This window comes from Musa acuminata, chromosome BXJ3-8 (assembly GCF_036884655.1).
Source record: "Musa acuminata AAA Group cultivar baxijiao chromosome BXJ3-8, Cavendish_Baxijiao_AAA, whole genome shotgun sequence".
Taxonomy (NCBI): domain Eukaryota; kingdom Viridiplantae; phylum Streptophyta; class Magnoliopsida; order Zingiberales; family Musaceae; genus Musa; species Musa acuminata.
The window spans coordinates 43,391,162-43,414,153 of NC_088356.1; the positions used below are offsets into that span (position 1 = coordinate 43,391,162).

At 36.0% G+C, this 22,992-nt stretch overlaps 1 protein-coding gene and 1 long non-coding RNA gene across 7 annotated transcripts; one reads left to right on the top strand and one right to left on the bottom strand.

Moving 5' to 3' along the window:
* The first annotated feature begins 7,389 nt into the window (after nucleotides 1-7,389).
* Nucleotides 7,390-15,269, top strand: LOC135645239 (uncharacterized). Of its 6 annotated transcripts, none has more exons than XR_010498703.1 (6): nucleotides 7,390-7,494; nucleotides 7,589-7,714; nucleotides 11,862-12,047; nucleotides 12,926-13,037; nucleotides 13,495-13,620; nucleotides 14,510-15,269. It is a non-coding gene; the product is annotated as an uncharacterized LOC135645239 (long non-coding RNA). The 6 variants fall into 6 exon arrangements; XR_010498701.1 differs by lacking the exon at nucleotides 11,862-12,047 and having other exon boundaries at nucleotides 14,510-14,628; nucleotides 14,953-15,269; XR_010498704.1 differs by lacking the exon at nucleotides 13,495-13,620.
* Nucleotides 15,270-15,480: 211 nt separating this feature from the next.
* Nucleotides 15,481-17,025, bottom strand: LOC103995263 (probable xyloglucan endotransglucosylase/hydrolase protein 28). Its single transcript, XM_065165572.1, has 4 exons — nucleotides 16,693-17,025; nucleotides 16,498-16,598; nucleotides 16,217-16,425; nucleotides 15,481-16,125 (listed from the first exon to the last, which is right to left on the bottom strand). Exons 1-4 carry the CDS (start codon nucleotides 16,901-16,903, stop codon nucleotides 15,624-15,626), a joined length of 1,023 nt encoding a protein of 340 aa, XP_065021644.1. The 5' UTR covers nucleotides 16,904-17,025; the 3' UTR covers nucleotides 15,481-15,623.
* Nucleotides 17,026-22,992: the final 5,967 nt, after the last annotated feature.

Genomic DNA, 22,992 nt, shown 5'->3' on the forward strand with positions numbered 1-22,992 from the left:
TGTATCAATTTGAGTCCTTAAGAGGACTAAGTTGCAAGTGATGCGCAGGACGTTCTATGTGGCTTTGACTCATTTGATAGCCTTGGACATGGCAAAGAGTTAGGTCATGGCTTCACTTGCTTCAAAGCATTTGTTCCAAAGCGTCACATCCTTATTCACACCAATCTGGTCCCAAGGAAAGAAAGCATTTTGTTCTAATGCATCCCAACTGATAAAAGATGCTTCCCTTTGGAACCTCACAGTTCATTGCTCACCTCCTTGTCAGAGAAAGTGAAGCTCCCACTTCTGACCTTTTCTTTTTTCTTTCTCACTTTCATTGTTGCCTTGGTCACCCATTTACCATATGATGTACAAGATTAATCATAAATACTAGTTCATATTACTGTAATCATAAATAATATGGACTGCACCAAATTAATGTACCTCCAATAGAGTGACATGGTATGGCATGTCAATGGACATGCCTAGCTAACACACTAGTGCAAACACTACAGAATGAGTGTATTAATTAGATATGTCTAATCCTAACACATAAAGTTAGCAACTCGATGACTTATTTTGGTAGTTGGCAGGTCATGTCATCAAATTTCCATCCTTCCCCGTTGATAGTACGTTTAGTTATCTGTAACTCTCGCCTTCTTAAAGAAATTTGTAGCTATATAATTGGATGCTCCTTTTCTACACATTTATAGTATGGATTTTTCCCGTAATTTCTTTTATTATGATATGTAATGCAACTAAACAACTTGAGGATGGCACACAAGCAGCAATGCATGGTGAGCTACCTGATAATGATGTGTCGGAATTGGTAAATATCTTAAGATTTTCGATGAATAAAAAAATTTTAGTATGAGAAAGAGTTTTGATTTTTAATTGACAAGAAATTCTAGTATGAGAAAATAATTTTGTAAAGGAAGAAAACCTAACAATTCAGATTTAATTCTTTTTTAAGACTCGTGTATTTTTAGATTTTAGTAAAAAAAAAAAAGATACGAGGAATATTTTAGATTTTTTATTTGTCTCTAGGATATTTAAAGTTCAGACTCTTTAATATTTCTAGAAAGAATAAGAGAAAGGTTTTCAGAATTTATATGAGAGAATGTACAAGGGATTATTCTCGAATACGGATAATTATGGAGTATTATAATTAATCTCAAAGAATATTTTTTTTCCATGAATATAAGGAGGAGTTGTATTAAATGTTACATCGATTTTATGATATATTTTATATTTATTGATCGTTCAGCAGTATTTTGTTTCCAGTAATATAACTGATATTTTATATTTTACATTAAGCAATGAACAGAATGTCTTAAATAAATGATAGTAAATGACAAAACGCTTTATGGGGATGAGTGAGTAATATAGGACTTCAAATAGATGTCAATCTAACTCAGAGAATGTAGCATTCAACATTTAACATCCAATAAATTTCATGAAATTTACCAAAAATGTATGAACAAACAAAAGATGGTTAACTCACTGCTGTGCTCTAAGTAATTGCAAAGATTTATGTTCCTCGAGTCCTCTATGGGATGCCTTTATTCACAGGAAACGAAGTTAAAGCTTCACCTACACCTATTAGCCCCCATGCCAAAGCAGTGCTGTGGTATACCAGTGTACAATCTCCTCAGGGAAGGGGAGGAAGAGCCACAGGGTTGCTGAGAGAAGTGAATGGGATAAAGTGAGGCAAGGCTGTGTAAATGTGCTGTTATATTGCATACGGATCCATGCAGACCTATCGACAGATGCCATGTGTCTCCATGCAGACATTCTTAATAATTGAGCTCAAAACGTTGGGATTTGAGAGAGAAAGAGAGAGAGAGAGAGAGAGAGAAGGAGAGTAATGGACTGATTTGGAAGAAGCAAAGGAATGTGATAGATGCTAAGAGAAGAGAGATTCCCGGAGGTCACGTGAGCCGAAGAACTCATTACATGATCTTAATGATGGATGAATACGAGAGTATTCTGTGATGTTGCAAAGCTGTACTGCATACTCATCTCAAGAACATCTGGGAGAATGCAATGCTCCGTAGATTCTGCTCTCCTTGACCCCATCCAAATAGTTAACACCCCTCGTCTTGTAGCTTCAGAAAACACATGCTATGTCACTTCTTATGCCCACCCTCTCAACCGTGACTGAATGTTTTGTCCCCAAGGATTGGTCAATCTTGAAGATATTATTATTATTATTATAACAGATATGATCTGACTAACACGTTAGCATTCTATGTGATATCTTATGGAGATGCGACTTTCTCACTATGTATACTAGTTATTGATTGACACATGTTTAGTGAAAAAAATAAACAAATAATACAGCACTCAGAGTAGTAAAAAAGAGAGTTTTATATGTACACTCGATATCTAAAAAATAATAAATAAATTTTATTTAATTTGTCTGATTAATCTGACTTATTCGACTTGAGTATTAACTTGAGCATCGTGTTATCGAGATTGTATCTGACTTAGTTTTATAGGAATTGAACATCCAACTTGATGAATTTTTCTACGATCAATTTGAAAAAGAAATAGGTTGAATTCGAGTAAATTTCCATCTCAGACGATTCAAGAGACTCGATGGAGGGTTTTAGAGAGGAAGTGAAATATCTAACTCTAAAGTCTGATTTGTGGAGTTACAAGGAAATAAATTACTGTGCCTAATTCAATGGAAATAAGTTACTTTGATCATCTTAACAACAGCCTTTTCTTCGTATAGGTTTTACACTAGTATAGTGTAGCTTGGATGATAGACTTGTGAGACTGCTTCAAGTGTCGGATTCTTACAGATCGCCGGCATTTTTGAATTCGAGTCCACATTTGAGTATCAGGATAATATCCAGATTTGGATTTAGATTGCATTGGAACGACTGGATCTGTTTCTTTGGTGTGAAATAAACTATAAAGAGAAGAATTCTTGTTCAAGCTTCATTTATGCTTCCCATGTTGACTCGTCTACTGTCATGTACACAGCACAAAGGAAAGGATACAGTTTCTGTGACATGTGTTACCTTTCCCAGATAACCTCTTTCTTCTAAGTCAATGGGAACAATAATGTTTCTTTTACAGACTCCAAGTCATTTATTACCCCTCATTTAATGCCTAGCGACCTTGTTACTATTTCCCAAGCACACTGTGCATTGTCCCCAAAAAAAAATGGTGGTGCCATTAAGGAACAGGGATTTGTACTGCTTCTAAATAGTTGTGTACATCTATATATGCCCCAGAGAGAGAGGGGTCTGAGGGAGTGGGACAAGGGAATGGAAACAAAGTGAATGACGGAAGCTATCATCAATAAATAATTGCATTGTCCATCGGAAGGTATCTCGCAGTTATATTTGGACTGACACCCACTGCCTACATCATAAATGTCATACTTTTGCCTCATCCTCTCTCTCTCTCTCTCTCTCTCTTTCTCTATCCTTCCTCGCTACATATACACATGCATGTCATCTCTCTCTTTGCAGCTCAAATGTAGGCTGAGGTAATTAAACTCCATTAACGAATGTGCACATGTCCGAGCCTAAATTGTCATATATGTTGACCGACCCCATGGCTGTATCACTGAATATTACGGCCACTTAAAAATCTGAATGGACATCACACAAGATGGTGGGGGAAATGCTGTCGGCAAATGGTTGTCTGCTACCGTCAGCTACAGTGAAGAGGAAATGTGGAACGCTTGCAGCCTTCTTTCGCTCTTATCTTGAGGAATAATTGATTTTAACGCATGTCATTCTCCGAGCGACAGAAGAACCTGCACACCTTCTCCTTCTGCTTGCTTGATCGATCGAGCATGAGGAGAGAGAAGCCAGCAACAGTGTGTTAGCTAGGAAAAGCCTCGAGAGAGGTTCCAAAACCCTAGAGACTGTACCTGTCACAGAAGTCTGTGTACAGCCAAGAGAATAGTTATGCTCACTGGTTATACGTTGATCGTCTTGTTCACGTAGGATGTGGAATGTTGGGTTGGGGTGCATTATACACCGCCCGGAAGTCCGTTGTCTTCTTCCTTTGCTTTGACTTGTCCATCTAACTCCTTCCCGTGGCCTCATGCATGCCAGCGTAGACAAGTCATAACGCAACGATCAAATGGGTCCTCGAGAGTTGATTGATGGCGATCCATCACATTTAAGCAACAGTAACTTACCATTGCTCGTACTACGATGACAATCCGGAACTGTTCCTTTTTCTTTTGGCCATGTAAAGTTCCCCCAGGATGGATATCACTCAACTGTAGTAGTCCTTGATCTCCCTCAGCTCGAAGGGACTGGATCTGCGTCCAAGCACTTAAGCCAACGTACTCATAGAACTGCTAGGCTTTCGAACGACCCAGTAAACATGGTGTGTTACTTTCTCCGTGAGTCACTGCACAACCTCAGGTAGAAGAAGCAGACCAAACATTGTCTTGGCTGGATCAAATGCCATCCGCATGATGGTATCATTTAGGTGGAGTCCCCGAAAAATCATGTCCATCCTAAGCAATTTATTCATAAGGAGATACATTGATATATATATATATATATATGTGTGTGTGTCAGTAGTTAGCAGTGGAAGGGAAGAAGGAGAGCTTAATGCTTAAAAGATGAGACCTTTTGTTCGACCAAAGAAAGGCAAGCAGTGATGGGAAGTGAGTAGATAATTAAATGGAGGACTTCAATGGTAGCATTTGTCTTGTCAACTCTTCCCAAGAAAGAGGGAAGATGAAAAAGGAAGGAAGGAAGGATTAGCATCTCTTTCCCAATCCCAACGACAACAACTCTCCCTCAAAACAAGTAACGCCAAGTGCCAAAAATGACTATCTCCATCTTGTGAAGATTTCTCAGAAGGTTGTCAAAGAAAGCACCAACTTAAATGTTCAAGCGAAAGAAATAGCAGGATTCTACAGAACTAGAATAACGTAGCCCAAGAAGAACCCAACAGGAAGAAGGTTAGCAAGAGCAAGAGCATTAAATGGGGAATCAGACATGGACAGATAGCAAGATAGCAGTACTCCACCCTTGTTCTATTATTACTCCTCATTGTCAGACAGAGAGAGAGACAGAGAGGACAGAAGAGTGAAAGATGGAGAGAAAGAGAGAGGAAGGAACGTGTAAATGATTTTGTAATCCATTGCTTTATGATTTAACTGTGTATACACCTTTTTACTTTATTTCTTTTTCTGACAAAGAGGAAGTCATGATGGCCCTATGATAAGCAACACCCTATATTGTCTTCCTCTCTTGGGTCTTTTTTTTATGTTTATTTCTTGGCAATTCACCGAGAAATCTTTTATGTGTATGAAAATGTGTTTTTATTTATCTCGACAATCAAACAATAAAATAAATAGTCAAATACAAGAAGTATAACGTCAAAAACTTGAGATTCGAGTAATGGATATAAAATCCACACAGACATAAAGCTTAATTTTGTCATGTTTAAGAAAGAAGAAACCTTGTTGACCTATTTTATTTGGCCACTTACATATTTGCATACCTCGATATGCTTGACCCACATTATCCTAATTAGTCTATGTTTGATGTGGGCAGTTGATTTCCATCACAAACATATGGAATCATGGAGTGACAAAGGCTTGGCGTTTGCGAAGGCATAAGACAACAACTCAAATATGTTCCTTGCATATGACTTTTTGCACACATAGAATAATTAGAATAAAGTAGGGAAGGACCACAAGTTCTTAAGGTTCTTTTGTGCCTGTATCTATCCCTTTGATGTGTATGTCCACACATATCCTACATTAGAAGATGTTGGTCCCGACTATTACGTCCTACAAGTTCATATAATGCTAAAATCTTGATCATAATTGGCATGAGTGGACCTCAATGTTTTGATTCGCGCCGCCGGCGCGAATGGTTGTATTTATTTTAGTTGCTTTAAGTAAAGTTTAGTTTTCTTCTTTTAGAAAATAAATAAATAAAATCTGCAATTCAAACATGTAATCGAATTTTCCACTCAAAATTTGCATGCTAATGCTCTTAAGCTTATATGGTTTCTTTTATGACTCTTATGATGGGGTGTAGTACTACAGATTAGTATGCCTTCGTCAGAAGTCTTTGCTTTTAACTGGTAAGTGAACATCTAGAGGACAAGGTCAGGGAACAATAAGAACTAGGAATAGCATTGTAGATAAGGACTTCAAAGATTTAATAGAAGCATATATACCGATGACATGAATCAAAACTTGTTTGATTCACATGGATTTTTCTTGTTCTTGTCTTCATTTGTTCATCTTATTCTCATGGAATATGTTTGGACGGCTATGCCTGTATCTTTCTCATGAACTACTAGCTCCGAAGATCTTAAACAATGATCACAAGCTAGGAATAGAATCCAGAAAGAACATCCAAACAGATGGAATGGCTTGCTTTGGGACCCGAAAGCTCGATTCGGAAGGACGAACTATTAAGTAGAAACCAAGCACAAATGGCCTGCTCAAATTCTTCTGTTCCTTCTCAACATTAATGAAAGATATTGATGTGTATCTTCCTCTGAGAACATGCTTCCAACAAACAATTTCTTCCTTCTTCCTTCTGGAACTCATTTGTTTATCACTTCTCTACGCGACAAGGGATAACTATCAGAATCGCTCTAACTCGATGCGAAAATTCTTTTTAATCTATTTGTGATTGATCAATTGCAACATTCTAGTTTGTCATAGACTTAAATCAAATATATGATATTTTCTTTTCATTAAAGAAGTTAATAATTTTTTATTTGATTTAAGAAACAATCTTTTTTCTTTTGGTGATATTCTTGATTGATAATTTTTAGGATATTTAATTAAAATTTATAATATTTAATAGTATGAATTCTTCTCTTTTTTTTTCTGCATTTGATTTATTTTTCTTGTAACTTTATTACATATGCAAAATATTCTTGAAGAAATAAAATTTATTTGACTAATAGATCAACTAAATTATATAGTTTGTAGTTCATCACATTATATTTGTTTTCTTGAGAATGAATGGATCAGTGATAGTTACATTAGCGTTCAACAATCTTGAGACATGTCATGGGTCTGCATCATCTTTTAACCAAAGTAAATTAAAAGAAATAATTTTTACTTCAATAACCACAATAATCCAATAATTCTATACATTGCATAACTATTTCTCAGTGCAAACTTATAGTGTTTAGCTTTTATTTCTCAGTGTTTAGCCATCACATTATATTTGTTTTCTCCTCGAAGAGGCTACAGTGAAGGAATCATACTCTCACGGAGCGAGCAAACACAAGAAGCAGCCTTACCATTGGTCAACAATGTGGTCCCCGACGGTATAGACAGCCATTTAGTGGCACGCAGTCTCGGTCGCTGTGCGGAGGCATGTACAACCATATCTCCTTATACAGTAGAGGATCCGGATCCGACCCCGAAAGAACTCGAATTCCGACCCGGTTCCGAACCGAACTCTTAATCCTCCGCTACCCGAACCACCACAGGCTCTCGCCGCCTCTCGAGATCCCGCGCCTCGGCCCTCCTTGCCCCTAGATCTCCGGGTACGAGTAGCTTCCTCCCTTTGTTCGGTCATTTGCTGGTTTTGGCCATTGGGTTTCTCGATTGCTTGATTTGATCTTGACGTGGGTGGTTCAGGGCTTGGTCGTGGCCGTCCGTCTCTTCGGAAGCTCCGCTCGATGATCCTGAGGAGCGACGATGGCGGGTGTGGAGGCGAGAGAGGAAAGGCTCGTTGTCGTCAGCTTTACCCACAGACTCTGTCAGGTTATCTATATTGAACGAGGAAATGAAGCCGATTGCTATTTTCTCCGTTTTTCAGTTTGGAATTTTCTTTACATTTTTTGTTCTAATGAAATTTGTTAATTCTTTTATGGATTTTTATTTGAGATACCGATTATCGTTCATTATGTACATGGGGTTTAGATGTGTAGTAAAATGTAAATTGGGTGCAAATTGGAGTAGCAAAAATAGTTCTTGTTTTCTTTTTGATAGGTGGTCTTGTTGTTGGCTGTTCCATTGTGTCATTTTGTGTATGTGTTCCTAAGCAAGAGAGCTTCTTCACACCCAATGGGGCCTGAAATTCTTTATTTTTTTTCTAAATAGTGGGGATTGAGCAACATTCTATATGCACTTGCGTCCGGTGTTGTTTATATTTTTGGTACATCTAAATACACAAACAAAGTTTAATATCATGCTTTTATAGTTGTAGGATGCATTTTTCGACCCTAATAACTTTTTTTGCTCAATGAATAGAATGCAAAGTCCCTAAATTCTAGACACCTCAAATGAAACTGATGAAGGTTCGGTTCTAAATTGTCCACTTCACTTCACCTTTTAAATCTTCTTTCTTTTTTTCAAATGGTAAATGGTGAAGGTGGGTTTTGATCTCAAGATCATGTAGTGATTTGACAAAGTTTTTACCTAGAAAGTCAGCAAGCACCTTTGAACTTTTAAATCTTGATCCTCTTGACTTTGGAACAAAAAGAAAAACATTCAAAAAATTGATCTGATCAAATCAGATAGGCGGTTGGGATTAAAAGGGGAGTGCAATGGATGGTTTTGAGAGGACCTTTGTAATTTTTGTATACACTGATAGAATTTGCATTCCAAGAAATCTCTGTTTGACAACTTCCTTCCCTAATTTGGAACATACAGTAGCGATGGAATGCTTTCTGTTTCTATAAATTTTAGAACTGGAAAGTTCTTACTTCTAGATCTGCGAAATTCTGTATCAATTTCTAAAAACAAGAAAACAAAAGTTATGTGACTAAACATACTTTTTATTTGTATTTTGCCCAATTTAATTGTTAAAATAGGAAAACAGAAAATGCACATAATGCCAAACATAACTAAAAACTTAAAGAGTTGTTTGTTATGTGCATATGTATCTCCAATATATATGCATTTTGCAGAAAAGTAGTGGAACGTAAAAATGATTATATTTTTAATTAGGAAAATTCTAAAACCCTTTAAATGTTTATAGAGTGGAACAGTCAAGAAGTATGGAATATTAATTTGGATTTTAATGTCAATATACACTCAAGCAAGAGTAGAATGGATGATTTGGCCTAATTTGCCAGAAAATCCATCCATGTGAAATTAGAGAGCACCGGTTTCACCAAAATCTTCATCATTAGAGTAAGTATTTCTTATTGCATCAAATTCCTTTAGTTGGGCACGTATAATATTAAAAAGTGCTAGTCGTCGACTAAGTGCTTCAAGACAAAAGTATACTCTTCTAAAAGGGCCACCTATCTTGCATGTTGCCTATTGGGATTTGCTTGAGAATTTATGTGTTTAATAGTTTCATGATCAAAATTGAAGATAAATTCTCTTTGGATTAATTAAGGTCTCGAATGTTGCAGTACTTGAACAATAGCAGAAAATTCGATATCATAGGTTGAATAGTTCCTTCTTGTATTGTTTAGCTTTTTACTAAAAAATTGCAAGTGGATGTCCTTCTTGACTAAGACTCCACCAATACCTTCATGAGAGGCATCAAAAATCAACTTCAACTATTTTAGAAAAATCTGATAATGTAAGAACAGGCACAGTGGACAATTTCATGTTTAGTAGTTCAAAACTATTGTTTGCCTCAGGTGTCCATTGAAACACACCTTTCTTTATGCAATCAGTTAGAGGAGCTGCAATAGTGCTGAAATTCTAAATAAATTGACGATAAAAGGATTCCAACCCATGAAAACTCCGAACATCTTGTATGGATGTTGGTGTTGGCCAAGTCTTGATAGTTTTAATCTTCTTAGAATCCACTTGGATACCTGTAGGGGTTAAGATGAAGCCCAAAAAACCTAGGCCAGAGGTCATGAAGTAGCACTTCTTAAGATTTACATATAACTTTTTTGCCTTCAAGGTTGATAAGATAGTTCTCAAATGTTCAATATAATTAAGTTTGTTGCGACTATAAATAAGAATATCATCAAAGTAAATAACAACAAACTTCCTAATATAAGGGCATAGAATTTTATTTATTACCTGCTTGAAGATGCTCGGAGCATTTGAAAATCCAAATGGCATAACTAGCCATTTATATAAACCTTCTCAAGCCTTGAAAACAATTTTCCATTTATCTCTTGGTTTAATACAGATTTGGTGATAACAACTTCAAAAATCAATTTTATAAAAAGTCTGAGCACCAACAAGCATATAAAACATATCATCCACACGTGGAATAGGAAATCTATACTTGATGGCAATCTTGTTAATAGCTCGATTATCGATGCACATCTACAAAGTTTCATCATTCTTTAGAGTCAATAGAGCTGGAATGGTGCATGGGCTTAAGCTTTCTCTAATATAACCCTTGTGTAGTAGATCTATAACTTGTTTATTCAACTCTTCATATCCTTTTAGACTCATCCGGTAGTGAGATTTGTTTGGTAAGATTGCTTCTGGAATTAGATCGATATGATGTTGAATGTCTTGAAGAGGAGGCAGGCCACTAGGAAGTTTTTCAGAGCAAATGTCTTTGAATTCCTCCAAAATAGCTTTTACTTCAGGAGGAATTTCTATAGGTTGTATGCTTTCTTTAGCAACTAACATAAATACAGCTTCACTTTCTTCACATTCTCTTGTAAAATTATTCAAAGTAATGAAGTTATTTTCTTGCCTTTTGAGTTAAAGGTTTGGGAGCAAACTCTTTTTTGTATGACAAAAGCACAATTCTAACTCCGTTAAATTTATAAGTATAGGTGTTCTTTCTACCATCATGGATAGCACACCTATCATATTATCATGGTCTTCCCAAGAGTATATGACTAAAATCTATTGGTACTATATCACACAACACATAATCTTTATAATTTTTGCCCATAAAAGAAAAGACATCGATGAGTAACTTGTACCTCATTAACTTTCTTGAACCATGCAATCCGATATGGCTTAGGATGTGGTTTTGTCTTTAGCTTGAGCTTGTCTACCATATTTTGAGATACAATGTTCTCACAACTGTCACCATTAATAAGAAGAGAACAAATTCTACCTTGAGACTTGCATCGTGTTTTGAAAATATTATTTCGTAATCATTCTTCATTAGAATCATCTCTTGGAGTAGCAAGCGCTTTATGGATTACCAAGCATTCACCTTCTTCCAGTGCAATTTCTTTAGAAGCCTCCTCGGTGTATTCATCATATATTGGTTCTCCAATATCTTCAAGTTGTTCATTGGCATCTTCTTCTTCAGCAAAGTTGACTCGTGCATCAACTTGTCTATTTAGATACTCGTTCATGCAATGTCCTATTTTGTTTGCATTTAAAGCAAGTAGGAAGGTGACTAGTGCGCCTAGATTGTCCTCCACGGTCAGTAGGAGTTAGCTTGGATGCATTTTTCATGATTCCGTTAGCTTTTGATCAACTAGCATTATAACGAGCAAAGTCAACTTTAAGAGAGGAATGTAAATAAACATCACAATACCTCATTGCTCCACTTCTAGCAAGTTTTATTTCAAATTTTAATGCTAATTGATAAGCATAATATAACCTCCATAGTCATTGCATCTCCACTTATTCTCGAATCATAACTCGTAGGCCGTCGACATATCTTGCAACAAGTTATTTTTTCGTCTCTTAAGTGTTATTTTGGGCCATCAACTTATAAAATTTTCAGTGTAGTTGATGTCAGTTTTGCTACATTGTTGAAGATTGTTAAATTGTGAAAAGAGAGTTTGAACATAGTCAGATAGAAAAAAATTTTCATGGAGATGAGATTTCATCTTCTTCCAATATAAAATATTTATTTTCCCTTTTCGAAGGCATATCTCTTGCACCTTCTCCCATCAGATTGAAGCATAACCTCGAAGCCTTGTGACAATTAATTTTACTTTTCGGTCTTCGGGTATCTCCTTATACTTAAAGAATTTCTCAATGACACTAAGGCAATCAACAAACTCTTCAGGTTGAAGTCAACTATGGAACTCCGACAAGTCAATCTTGATATTGTCATTTGCATGAAAAAACCTCTCCATGGAGTCTCCTGTAGCTTTTTTGGATGACAAGGGGATTCATGTCTTTGAATCCATCACTTGCAGAACCATAGCTTAAGCCTCTAGAGCCATGGGTTTCTTGATGTTTGAGGCACATGGTAAGCTCTTCAACTTGTCTCCTTAGTGTTACAATTTGTGCATCCTTTTCATCTTTATTTGGTTGCATCATTTTTTCCCCGTGTCGGCCTTTGCCCCTTCTAATTGCTATAAGAAGTATTCCAAGAGCATAGCATGGCTCTGATACCAAATGATGTGAAACAAAAAATAAAGAGGGAATGAGATGGTTAGAAAAGAAGTGAAATATGGGAGGACAAAAGAGAACTTTCTCTATTTCAAGAGATACTAGGAGCTAATAACTCGAAATACAAAAGCTTGATAAGGTTTCAAAAACTAGAATGCCCCACCAATCTTCCTTCCGTCCCCTTTCATAGATCTTTGGTACATTGAGTCCTTCAACCACTTAATTAATGGGTCACAAGTTACCAAAAGTCAAGCACAAATTACAATACATATAAAATTCATAGTGCATTGTACTTTGGTGATTTTGAATTTTCATAATTATTTCAAGATATGAATCATTTTCTTGAAATTTGATAGGGTTGAGCTTGGAATTTCTTGTCTCAGAACTTGGGAGCATTCAATGCTCACCATGCGCTGTATCAGTTTGTCACTATGATGAGAATAACATGTTCTGCTATACTTTGCAAGAGAACAAAGGTTGTTTCTCTGATAAAATTAGGGAACATTTAGAAAATAAGCATTCTTCAAATTAGAAATAAAGTTAATTCCCACATGATTTTAGCTTGTAGTTTATTAGAATTCCAAGGACTAATATATTTTTGCTTCCAAAAAGTTGTTGAGACCTGTCAAGATAGAAGCCTGTCTATGACTCTTTTTTGCTAATCTTTTTTCTACTTGCATAATCATCATAATTTATATAATTTATGCAGCTGAAGTTTCCAAATTTGACATGCAGCTCTTTTGCTGACTGTTGACATCACAGCCTTGTTATCAAGAAGATGGATTCTGTAGTTATATCCTTGAGTTTACCACGTGGACAGAGGATGGATGCTGCTAGTTGCAAAAAGGTGCTGCAGCAACTTATTTTGGTTTTTGGAGATGCTCTGACTCGATGTTGTTTGTTAACTTGGTATCTTTTCAAGTACAAAATATGTTTATATTCAAAAAGCATAAGTAGACTAAGAAAATAATAACATAATTAAGAAAAGGAGATTTGACTGGCCATAATCTACTAGTGATATTGCCTTATAGCTTAACGCTAGGAAAATGATCTACATGTCCATGCCTAAGTAGTTGAGACATTACATCCTTTTATGCAAGTTATGAAAGTGCATTAGGGTACTTTTGCCTTCTCAATTACATTTTGGTCCTTGTACGCATCTCTTTCAGCATTTCATTGCAACTATTTTCTTTTGGTTCACAACAGCTCTAAAATTGACATCTATTCTTTTGCATAATATATTTTTTTTCTTTAATGTCTACATGCCATGTGATTTGAAGAAACACAATATTCTTCCATTGCAGGCTTGATTATCTTTCTTTAAGTATGATTCGGTTCAGAGTTCGGGGTCCTCCAATACTATTATTGATCTTCATGGCAATATGCTGTGCGAAAGGGAATCATGTCATCTCTCCAAATACTGCCTTTAGGTATACCAGTTGCTTTGTCACACATGGCAACTAATGTCTTAGATGTCTCTCAGTGTAAATGTGATCCTGAGTTATCCAGTGAACTTATAATATTTAATATAAATGATATTGCCAGTTCTTATTTATCACCACTTTCCCTTCAAATAATTGATTGTGACAAACCAACCATTCATTGTACATAAGTTTTACTTTCATAGCTTGAACAATTGTAATATACCCTTCTATTGAGGCCTTTCCAGGTTTTCCACTAGAAACAAAGCGCATGAACTAGCCCTATTCTATTGACTTCAAAGGTTAGCCCAGCTTTTCTTATTAAAGGCAGTCTCGATCTTTATGATTCCCCTGCTCAAAGGCAGTCTCGATCTTTATGATTCCCCTGCTCTTTGCGAGCTAGCCCGGTCTTTCATAAACCAGCTCCTCTCAGAACCCGGGGGAGAGACTCAAAGCTTTATCTTTTTCAATCCTTATTCAATTGAAGAGAAACACTTTATATCCAACTAAGCTTGGCCCCGCAACACAAACACCCGACTCTGGAAAGCCAAGAAACTATACTTCCGGATACTTCTCTTGGAGATTTTTTTATTTTTGACTTAATCAGTTCTACTCTTTTTGTTGTATTGAGTATGTTATCACCATGAAAACATAATGACATCTGAAGGCAAAATTATGGTTAGCAATTTCATCAAGTTGAGGGACACTCTACAGCATAATTCATCTGGATATCAGATTTAGAGTTAAAGGTCCACAAAGAAAATAAAAACATGACTTATAAAATTAAAGTTATAGTTGAAGTTCATATGGAAAGCATGCGGTTTATTTTTTCCAATTTGAATATCTTCTGCTAGTAAGCCATTTATTCATTTCTTATCATTATTTTGTTTGCTTGTAGGTTTATCCCTCCAGACATGTTCACCATGGGATATTACAACTTGCAGATTCCTTTGATGGTCCAACAGCATCACACTCTCACCTTTTTCTTTGGCTGTATCTTTCAGAATTTGGAACTTGGTAATCTCTCAAGGACATTATTCTTTGTGCAGCATTTCATCTAGCATAGTTATTTTCATTTTTACCAGACCGGTACAATATCGGTATATCATCCTAAAAATATAATATCGACCTTGGAGTGGTAAATACTGGTCGGTACATCCATATTCTATTGTTATTAGCTTGTGATTATTGCACTTCATACCACAAGCTCTATTTGAGTGACCTTGGTGAGAACATCAAAACACCAAGTGCAGTTCAACCACATGCAGAAGAATCTCAGCCAACTCATCTTCATGTTGAGAAGCAACCAAATCTGTTGTTTCATTCCTCTCTTTTCTCCAGCATAATACCCAGCCAGAGGCCCACATCCTTCCCTGCTCAGTCCATACAGAATCTATTGAACCAGAAGAAAACGACGAAGACCATGTTCCAGTGGCTGGGAGAACCACCATAGTGTTAGCAGTCCATGTTCTTGAACTCATCAGCATTTTGTTATTTTTCAGAAACAGTTCCAGTAATGGAAACATGTTGACAGACTTTTATCCATTTGGATTGAATTTGATTCAAAATAGTTGTTATCTGTGATACATGATACTCAAATTATCCAGAAAGTAAATGATATGAGAATGTTTTTTATTAATATTATGTGTGATGCTCAAGTCCATGGTGTTGATCATGTGATGCTCAAATAGTTGTGATTCAAATCCAAGGTTTTTATCCATTTGGATTGAGTTTGATTCAAAATAGTTGTGATCTGTGATACTCAAATTGTCCAGAAAGTAAATGATATGAGAATGTTTTTAATTAATATTATTTGTGATGTTCAAATCCATGGTGTTGATCATATTGAAATCGACAATATTTGTGACAGCATTACTTCTTGAATCAATAAGCCAGGAATAAATATGAGATAATTCAACAAGAAGGCAATTTCTGATCTAAAATTCTCTACATGATAGTTCACACTATACAGCACAAATTCCATTCACTCTAAGCAGAGGAAGCACTAGAACTTATAATGCAGCATCAGCCTGTGCCACCGAGCTACGGTTGTGCCGGGCCCCCCCGCGGCGGCGCCGATGGCCACCGTATCTCACACCATCCGGTCCATAGTACTGCCTCGTCTCAATCTGATCGATCTTGCACTCAGCTGGAGGGGTTGGGTATCGATCACGATCGTAGCAGTAATAATAGGTCATGTGTCTCCGGCGAAAACCATCCATTTGAGCTCGTTGCTCCGGTGACATGGTCGAAGAGCCGTAGATGGCCGCATCAGGCCTCTCGCAAGCCGAAGAATGATCCATGGGGTTCACTGCACAGCCATGGATGACAAAATCTTGGAACTCAGCGACGTAAGGGGCGTATCTGTAGTTGACCTTGTAGCGGCCGCCGGAAGTAGCCCAACCGGAGCCATCCCATATGGTGGAATACAAAGACATTGGCTTGGAGGGGAAGCACCCCGCCATGGCCTCACTCCTCGCTGTTTCCCTGATCGGGATGTCATCAATGTAGAATCTGCACAACATAACCATTGAGTTCAAGAAATCCACGTATGTTTCCGAAGAGATTGTCGCAGAATTTTCGTCAGGATTCTTGCAACTCTTACGTGATTCTTTCGTGATTCCAAAGGATGGAGTAGCGATGGAAATCCTCGGTGGGGTCAAACCAGAGCTCGTATCGCTCTTCTCTTCCGACCGCTGTGCTCCCGTTTCCATAGACGTTGGTCTGAACTCTCCACTCCCTCCCCCTTACATTTCCCAAGAACTCGAAGTCCAGTTCGTCGTGGGTCTTCGGGAATACATCCCCATTCGACATCTACAGTTCAAGAGAAACAAGATGAGACATGCCAGAATAAATATACAGAGAGGTGTAGTATGGAAAGCATACGTAGAAGGCAACGACGACGCCGGCGGCGTAGTCCGCAGGGAGCTTGATGGAGGCGCTGAAGAATCCATGGAGATAGAGGTCTTGGGAGGTGAATCCGGCACCTGAGGCGTTCAGAAATCGAACACACTATACCTTGTTAGATGATGGAAAAAGATCAAAAGGTGAGATTTTGAAGGGAAGCAGAGGGAGGAAGACCTGTTCGCTCGTCGAGGGAGATGCGAACCCTCTTCCCATCGCGGAGTAGGATCAAATTGCCACCACCGAACAGCTGGGCGTACCCCTCCTCGAACGAGAGAGTCGGGAGGCTCTCCAGAAGAGCAGCAGATGCATTGCAGAAGAATAGGAATAGAGGAGAGCAGACGAAGAAGAAGAAGCAGAAAGCTGAAGGAAACAGTGTGCTCACCATCTCTCCTCTATCTCTGCTGACTCCCCTGTGTCTGATTTCAAATGAAAGGATAAAGGTGGCTCCTTTCTTCTTCTCTCTCTCTCAGTGGAAAGGGTAAGCAAAGGCTGCCCTCTAATGTTGAGAGGAGTGAGGAGTTGTTGCCTTCTTATTGCTCTTTGGATGCTTAGAATTTTCCCTTGTTTAAAAATAAATATTATATATATATATATATCTAATATTGCAACTGTGAGATGTAGGATAAACTGAAGGAATCATTCCCCACATTCTCTCTTTTGTTTTCTGAAACAAGCACAAGAAACACTTTTCTTGCTTTCTTTACAAAAATAGCTTAAATATCTGTACCTATAAAAGAAAGCTATATTATGCAAACTGAGGCACAGTAAAAATGCAACTTAGTGGATGAAATAGTGTTTTGGTAATGGATTTAGGTGAAAAAGGGAAATGTTATTGAAGTGAAATGAAGGAATCAAGAAACACTTTTCTTGCTTTCTTAACATAATAACTTAAATATCCATACCTATAAAAGAAAGCTAAATTATGTAAACAGAAACACAGTAAAAAATGCAAACTATTGAATAAACAAGAGTTTTTATAATGGATTTAGGTGGGAAAAAAAAAAGAAATGTTATTGAAGATGAATCATTTGGGGAGAGGGGAACATGATGTGTTGCTGTGGACTTCTGTATTTGGTTGCTGTAGTTTATGGGTGTCATCAGTAGGTTTCATTGAATTGGAGCAGTAAAATAGTGGGCAAGCCAGTCACAAGTTGCAGCTTAGTTTTGACTTCAAGCATCAGCTTTTATGGCACTTAGCAAAAGAAGAGTCTGATGGAGCTAAACTATGACAAAAGTAACAACTCAGACACAAAGAAAGAAAGAAAAAGCTTAGTTGTCTTACTGTGTGGATTTTGCATCAAACTCTTGTGTGTTTTTGTTATTTTCCTCCTAATAACATGTATATTGGATTGAACATGACAAATTGTGGGGTCAAGTAAGGCTTTGTCTATACTAATTTTTTTTATTTGTGTGATCTTTTCTCTTACACTAAAGTTACTAACAGTGGCAAAATTTATAAAATACCTTGATATTTATTTCAGTTTTCTATATCATATAGTGTTTAACAAATATAAATAAGGTTCAAAGATAATCTATGCCAGTAAAAAATACTTAGAGTTGTTGAAGGATCAAGCCACTATGGGTCAACAGATTAACATGATTTATGGGAAACGATAATTATTAAGACGATAGATACGAGTACCACGAATAGACTAACGAGTGGAATGAAAATAATTAATACGAGAGATCAATATTTTGACTGATGATAATTTAAATTCGTCTTTCAAATATTTTGACTGTTAATAAAAAGAATTGATTATGAGAAAGTTAAAAAATGAATTAAAATGAATCATATATATATATATATATATAGTTCCGCAATTTAAACCTATTAATCCGTATTAATTGTTGGTGATGTTTTGCTAGTTGAAAAATCATTTTTATGGAAAGCCAAAAATTTAGTTGACTACTTAAAGAGTAAAAGATTTCAAGTATTCTACTCATCTACACAATGCACTCAGTGTGCAACCACTACTTCCTCATATGCTCATGCCACCTACCTTCAATTATGATCCTATCTCCCTGAGGCATCAAATGAGTGAGCATGATGATGGAGAAGATAGAGCAAGTAGTTGCATTAATGGAGTGACCATCATAACACAGTGCATATGAGTGCATAAGTGTATACTTTTATTTATGGTACATGTGCTTTAGAGAGAGAAATAATGGGGCAGATTGCTTTGTTGCACCCTTGAAATAGTTTTAAAGATCTCAAGTCACATAGACAAAATCATTTAAACTATATGAGCACTTATGAAGGCTACTAATCAAAGATAAAGCAGAAAAAGGAAAAGAAAAAGAAAAATGATTGGCCTCGATTCTCTCAAAAAGTTGTAAATTCATGAAACAAAGATCAAACGATCTTCCCTTTGTTTTGGATTTGTGTGTCGGAAATTGAATTCCCTTTTAAAGTTATCAATGTTATAAAGCAATGAGGCACATCCCAATCTCTATTTTTTCTCTTTTCAAATTAAAGTTACATTAAAAGTATACTTTTGCTCATTTTTATGTGTTTTACACGTGGAACACACCCAAACAATCAATATATATGTTTTGCTCATTTTTATGTTGTATTATATTTATATATATATATATATATATATATATATATATATATATATATATATATATATATATATATATATATATATATATATATATATATATATATATATATATATATATAATGCTTCTTGTTTTCTATTTATATTGGGTGTCTCCCTTCGTATAATAGCTTTGTTAGGATTTAAAGTCCTAACTTCCATAAAAAATTAGGTAGCTCAAGATATCTTTACTTGCCAAGATTATATTGATCGATAAGCTTACGTTTCATTAGTGTATTTGGGTAATCAATCATGAAAGTTTTATATTTATTAGGTGATCTAAATTATTATTATTATTTCTTTTAGAGGGATCAAGAGATCACTATATGTATAGCGTTAGACTAGTCGATGCACATCCACCTAAGACAAGACTGGAAACTCCTGAGCTGGTCGTTAACGTGGGAGAGGCTACGTTCGTACAATATCCTACTATGCAGTAATGACTTGGTGCTACTACTAGTGATTGCTTCCATGATGATGCTTCCTCTTGCCATTGATGGATGTTTCAATTTTTTTCTTAAAACTAAAATTACATATGTTATTATATTAATAATTTATTGTGAGTTAGTATGTTATGCAAGTAGACTCTAACATCTATTAACTCAAACTTAATGGGAGAGATTTATATGTTATATTTTTTTAAAAATATAAGAATTATTTTAGATACGACGAAACCATAAGGGCTTAAGAGGTTAACGACCAAAACTACAAAGGCTAAAATGGACCTTAACCCCAAATTACATGTATCATTCTATTAATGGTTTACTGTGAGTTAACACGTCACATAAGTAAACTCTAACGTCTTTTAACTCAGATTTGACAGGAGGGACTTATATGTTATTTTTTTAAAAATGCAAGGATTATCTTAGATATGAGTAAACTATAAAGACTTAAGAGGTTCATAGTCAAAACTATATGGGTTAAAATTGACTTTAATCCTAAATTGTATATATCATTATATTAATAATTTATTATGAATCAGTATATCATGTAAGCATACTCTAACGTCTTTTAACTCATACTTCATGGGAGTGGCTTATATATTATATTTTTGAAAATATAAAGATTATTTTAGACACGAGTAAATTATAAGGGCTTAAAAAGTTCATGATCAAAACCACAACGGCTAAAATAAATTTTAATCCAAAAATAATCAATGACATGGGTTGTATTATCAATAATTTAATATGGATATATATATATATATATATATATATATATATATATATATATATATATATATATATATATATATATATATATATATATATATATATATATATATATATATGCATACTCGCATATATACGATCATATATAAAATTATTACATAATTTTGAATTATATTAGATGATTTTTAAAGAAAATATTAATATTTTGAATATCGTTTAAATAACATAATCCCTTTTGATTTTTCTCAAATGGTATCTTTAATTAAAAAAATAAAACTATTTCCTACTCCATCGACATGGTTGCCTCCATCATCGCTTATTAACTATGTTGTCTCCATTGCCTTCATCCGTTACTCTCTTTGTGAGATCTTATCATTAGTGGAGAGGAATGAAGGGGAAGAGAGGAGATGACGGGGGAGGAGAGGGTGGACAACAGAAAATAAAGGGGGAGGATGAGAGAGTGAACGATAGAGGAGGGGAGAAGAGAGTAAACAATGGATAAAGACATGTGATGAGAGAAGAGGAGGAGAAAGAGAGAAAAGTGAACGACGAGGGAGATGATGACAAAGGTGAAGGTGATGAGGAAAAAGGAATAATTTGGGTACTTTTTGAATTAAGGAGTATTGTTTAGAAAAAAAATAAAGATGTTATTTGAAAAAAATCTAAAATATGAATTTTTTTAAGAAAAATGAAATTCTCTCATTGGATGAGAGTTTTGATAAAATTTTAAATTAAAATTTTGTTAATATCAATTTCGATCATCAAATCATTGTGGTGCAATTGACTCAACCTAATTTATAATTTTGAATTGAATTAGGAAAAAGTTAATTTAGGAACGAGGTAAAATCCAAAAGGTCCAAGAAGCTCTACTAGGGAATACGTATGCTTGAGCTAAAAATGAGCATTAAAAGTTCAGAATAAGAAGGCATTTAGAATAACTATCTTTTATAGCATTCATTATATAACCGATTAAGTACCTTAACAAGAAAATATTCTGATTAGATGTCATATTGATTTGACATGCATGGTTGACATATCATTGATTCCAACTTGAGGATCCACGTATCATGACCCGATTAACTATGGATAATTATGATATCAATTGCCGAATATAACTCATATATATATATGTATTCGATGATGTGAGATGGTGGTACCATTTGCGTGCCAGCTTTTGGTGGCCAACATCCATGATGACAAGTCAGCTGAGCCGCGTCTGAATCACTTGTGAGTTGTGCAATTATTGTTTGTTTCAGGAATGGCGAAACATCAGAAAGCAAAAGGCAGCAGCGGCAGGCATCACGAGCTGGAAGACGACACCTTTCAAGGTTCGAATGAGATACTGACTGCCCAATTCCTTCCCTCTTATGGGGTAATGTGGGCTCCCCAACCAGCAGCATACGATGATTAGGTCCGCTAAGACGATGACCATATTCTCCTCCTCCTCCTCCTCCTCCTCCTCCTTTCATATTATCGACATGGAAGGCATGCTCATGAGAAGAAGTCTCTGATGCAGCCACTGGGTTGATGAACATCTGCCTCACCACTCATTTCTTTGATGCCTGCATTTGGATTAATTTAACACTATTGATGCTCTTAAACATACCCAACTTGCAGGATACTATATATCTTTATTCATGTATTATGATCTGAGTCCACAGCTTTACCTGCTTTCCACCTTGCCTTATTCTCATCCTCTGCTTATCATTCTCTTAGGTGTGTACTATATACACATATATGCTGTGGACAGGAAATGGCACTCTTAGGGATGAAGCATGGCTTGGAAATAAAAGTAGGCTGTTCTTGAAAATAACTTTTTATGTAAACATACATTGATCCTTCTCGGATCTTGCATTATCGGTGGAAGCGTCGTATCGTATCGCTCGTGCACTAAGTACACCCGTTCTATATCAGTAGAATCATAGTTCTGTTACTGATAGTGCATGGGTTGAGAATGAACAGATTTATTGTCATTCATCTTGCTAACTGGATTTTCTTCAAACCCATGTTATGTTCTTCTTTAGCACAGCACTCAATCAGGAATTCTAATGACACAGGATAGGAGAAAGACACTATGAATTTGATCATTCAATGAGTTTTACCTGTCTGAAGAGGACACAATAATATTTCTAAGAGAACTTGAGGAAGGGAACATTTGTCATTTGTGCTCTCCTTTAGACATACATGGCTGCTGAAGGGTGAGGAGAAGAAGCATCAGTTTATCTATACTTATTTCCACTACATCCATGACTTTGATCCAAGCCCAATCTACCAAGAGTCAATCAAGTTGATCAAAAGAGTATCTAAAAACCTTCATTAAGTTGACCATGAACTAGTAGATTGCAAAGAAGTTGTTCCATCCACACAAACATCCACCAATGCAAAAGTCCATATAGCTTTTGTTGAACAGATCTTTCGATAAGCAGCAATTCTGCTATAAATCTCCCAAATCCAACTGAGGTATGACACTATGACTCCAAGAGACTTCAGGAAAGAGCAAGAGCTATTACATCCAGATATATTTACAGTTATCCTACCTGAAGCTCATCAACATGAAAACACATTGATTCTATCTTGTCCAAATCACAGAAACAGCTTCTTGGTTAGGAGTAAAGCCACATACAACATTCTCCCAACCCCTGTATTAATGGGAGCCTCATAAACTGTACCACCACCCTTTTATCTCGATAAAAAGACTA

Coding starts and splice junctions, on each gene's coding strand:
- LOC103995263 (XM_065165572.1), bottom strand. CDS start 16,903: ATGGTGAGCACACTGTTTCCTTCAGCTTTCTGCTTCTTCTTCTTCGTC. Junction 16,599..16,692: donor CTCCCTCGACGAGCGAACAG/GTCTTCCTCCCT, acceptor TGAACGCCTCAG/GTGCCGGATTCACCTCCCAA. Junction 16,126..16,216: donor TGGAATCACGAAAGAATCAC/GTAAGAGTTGCA, acceptor TATGTTGTGCAG/ATTCTACATTGATGACATCC.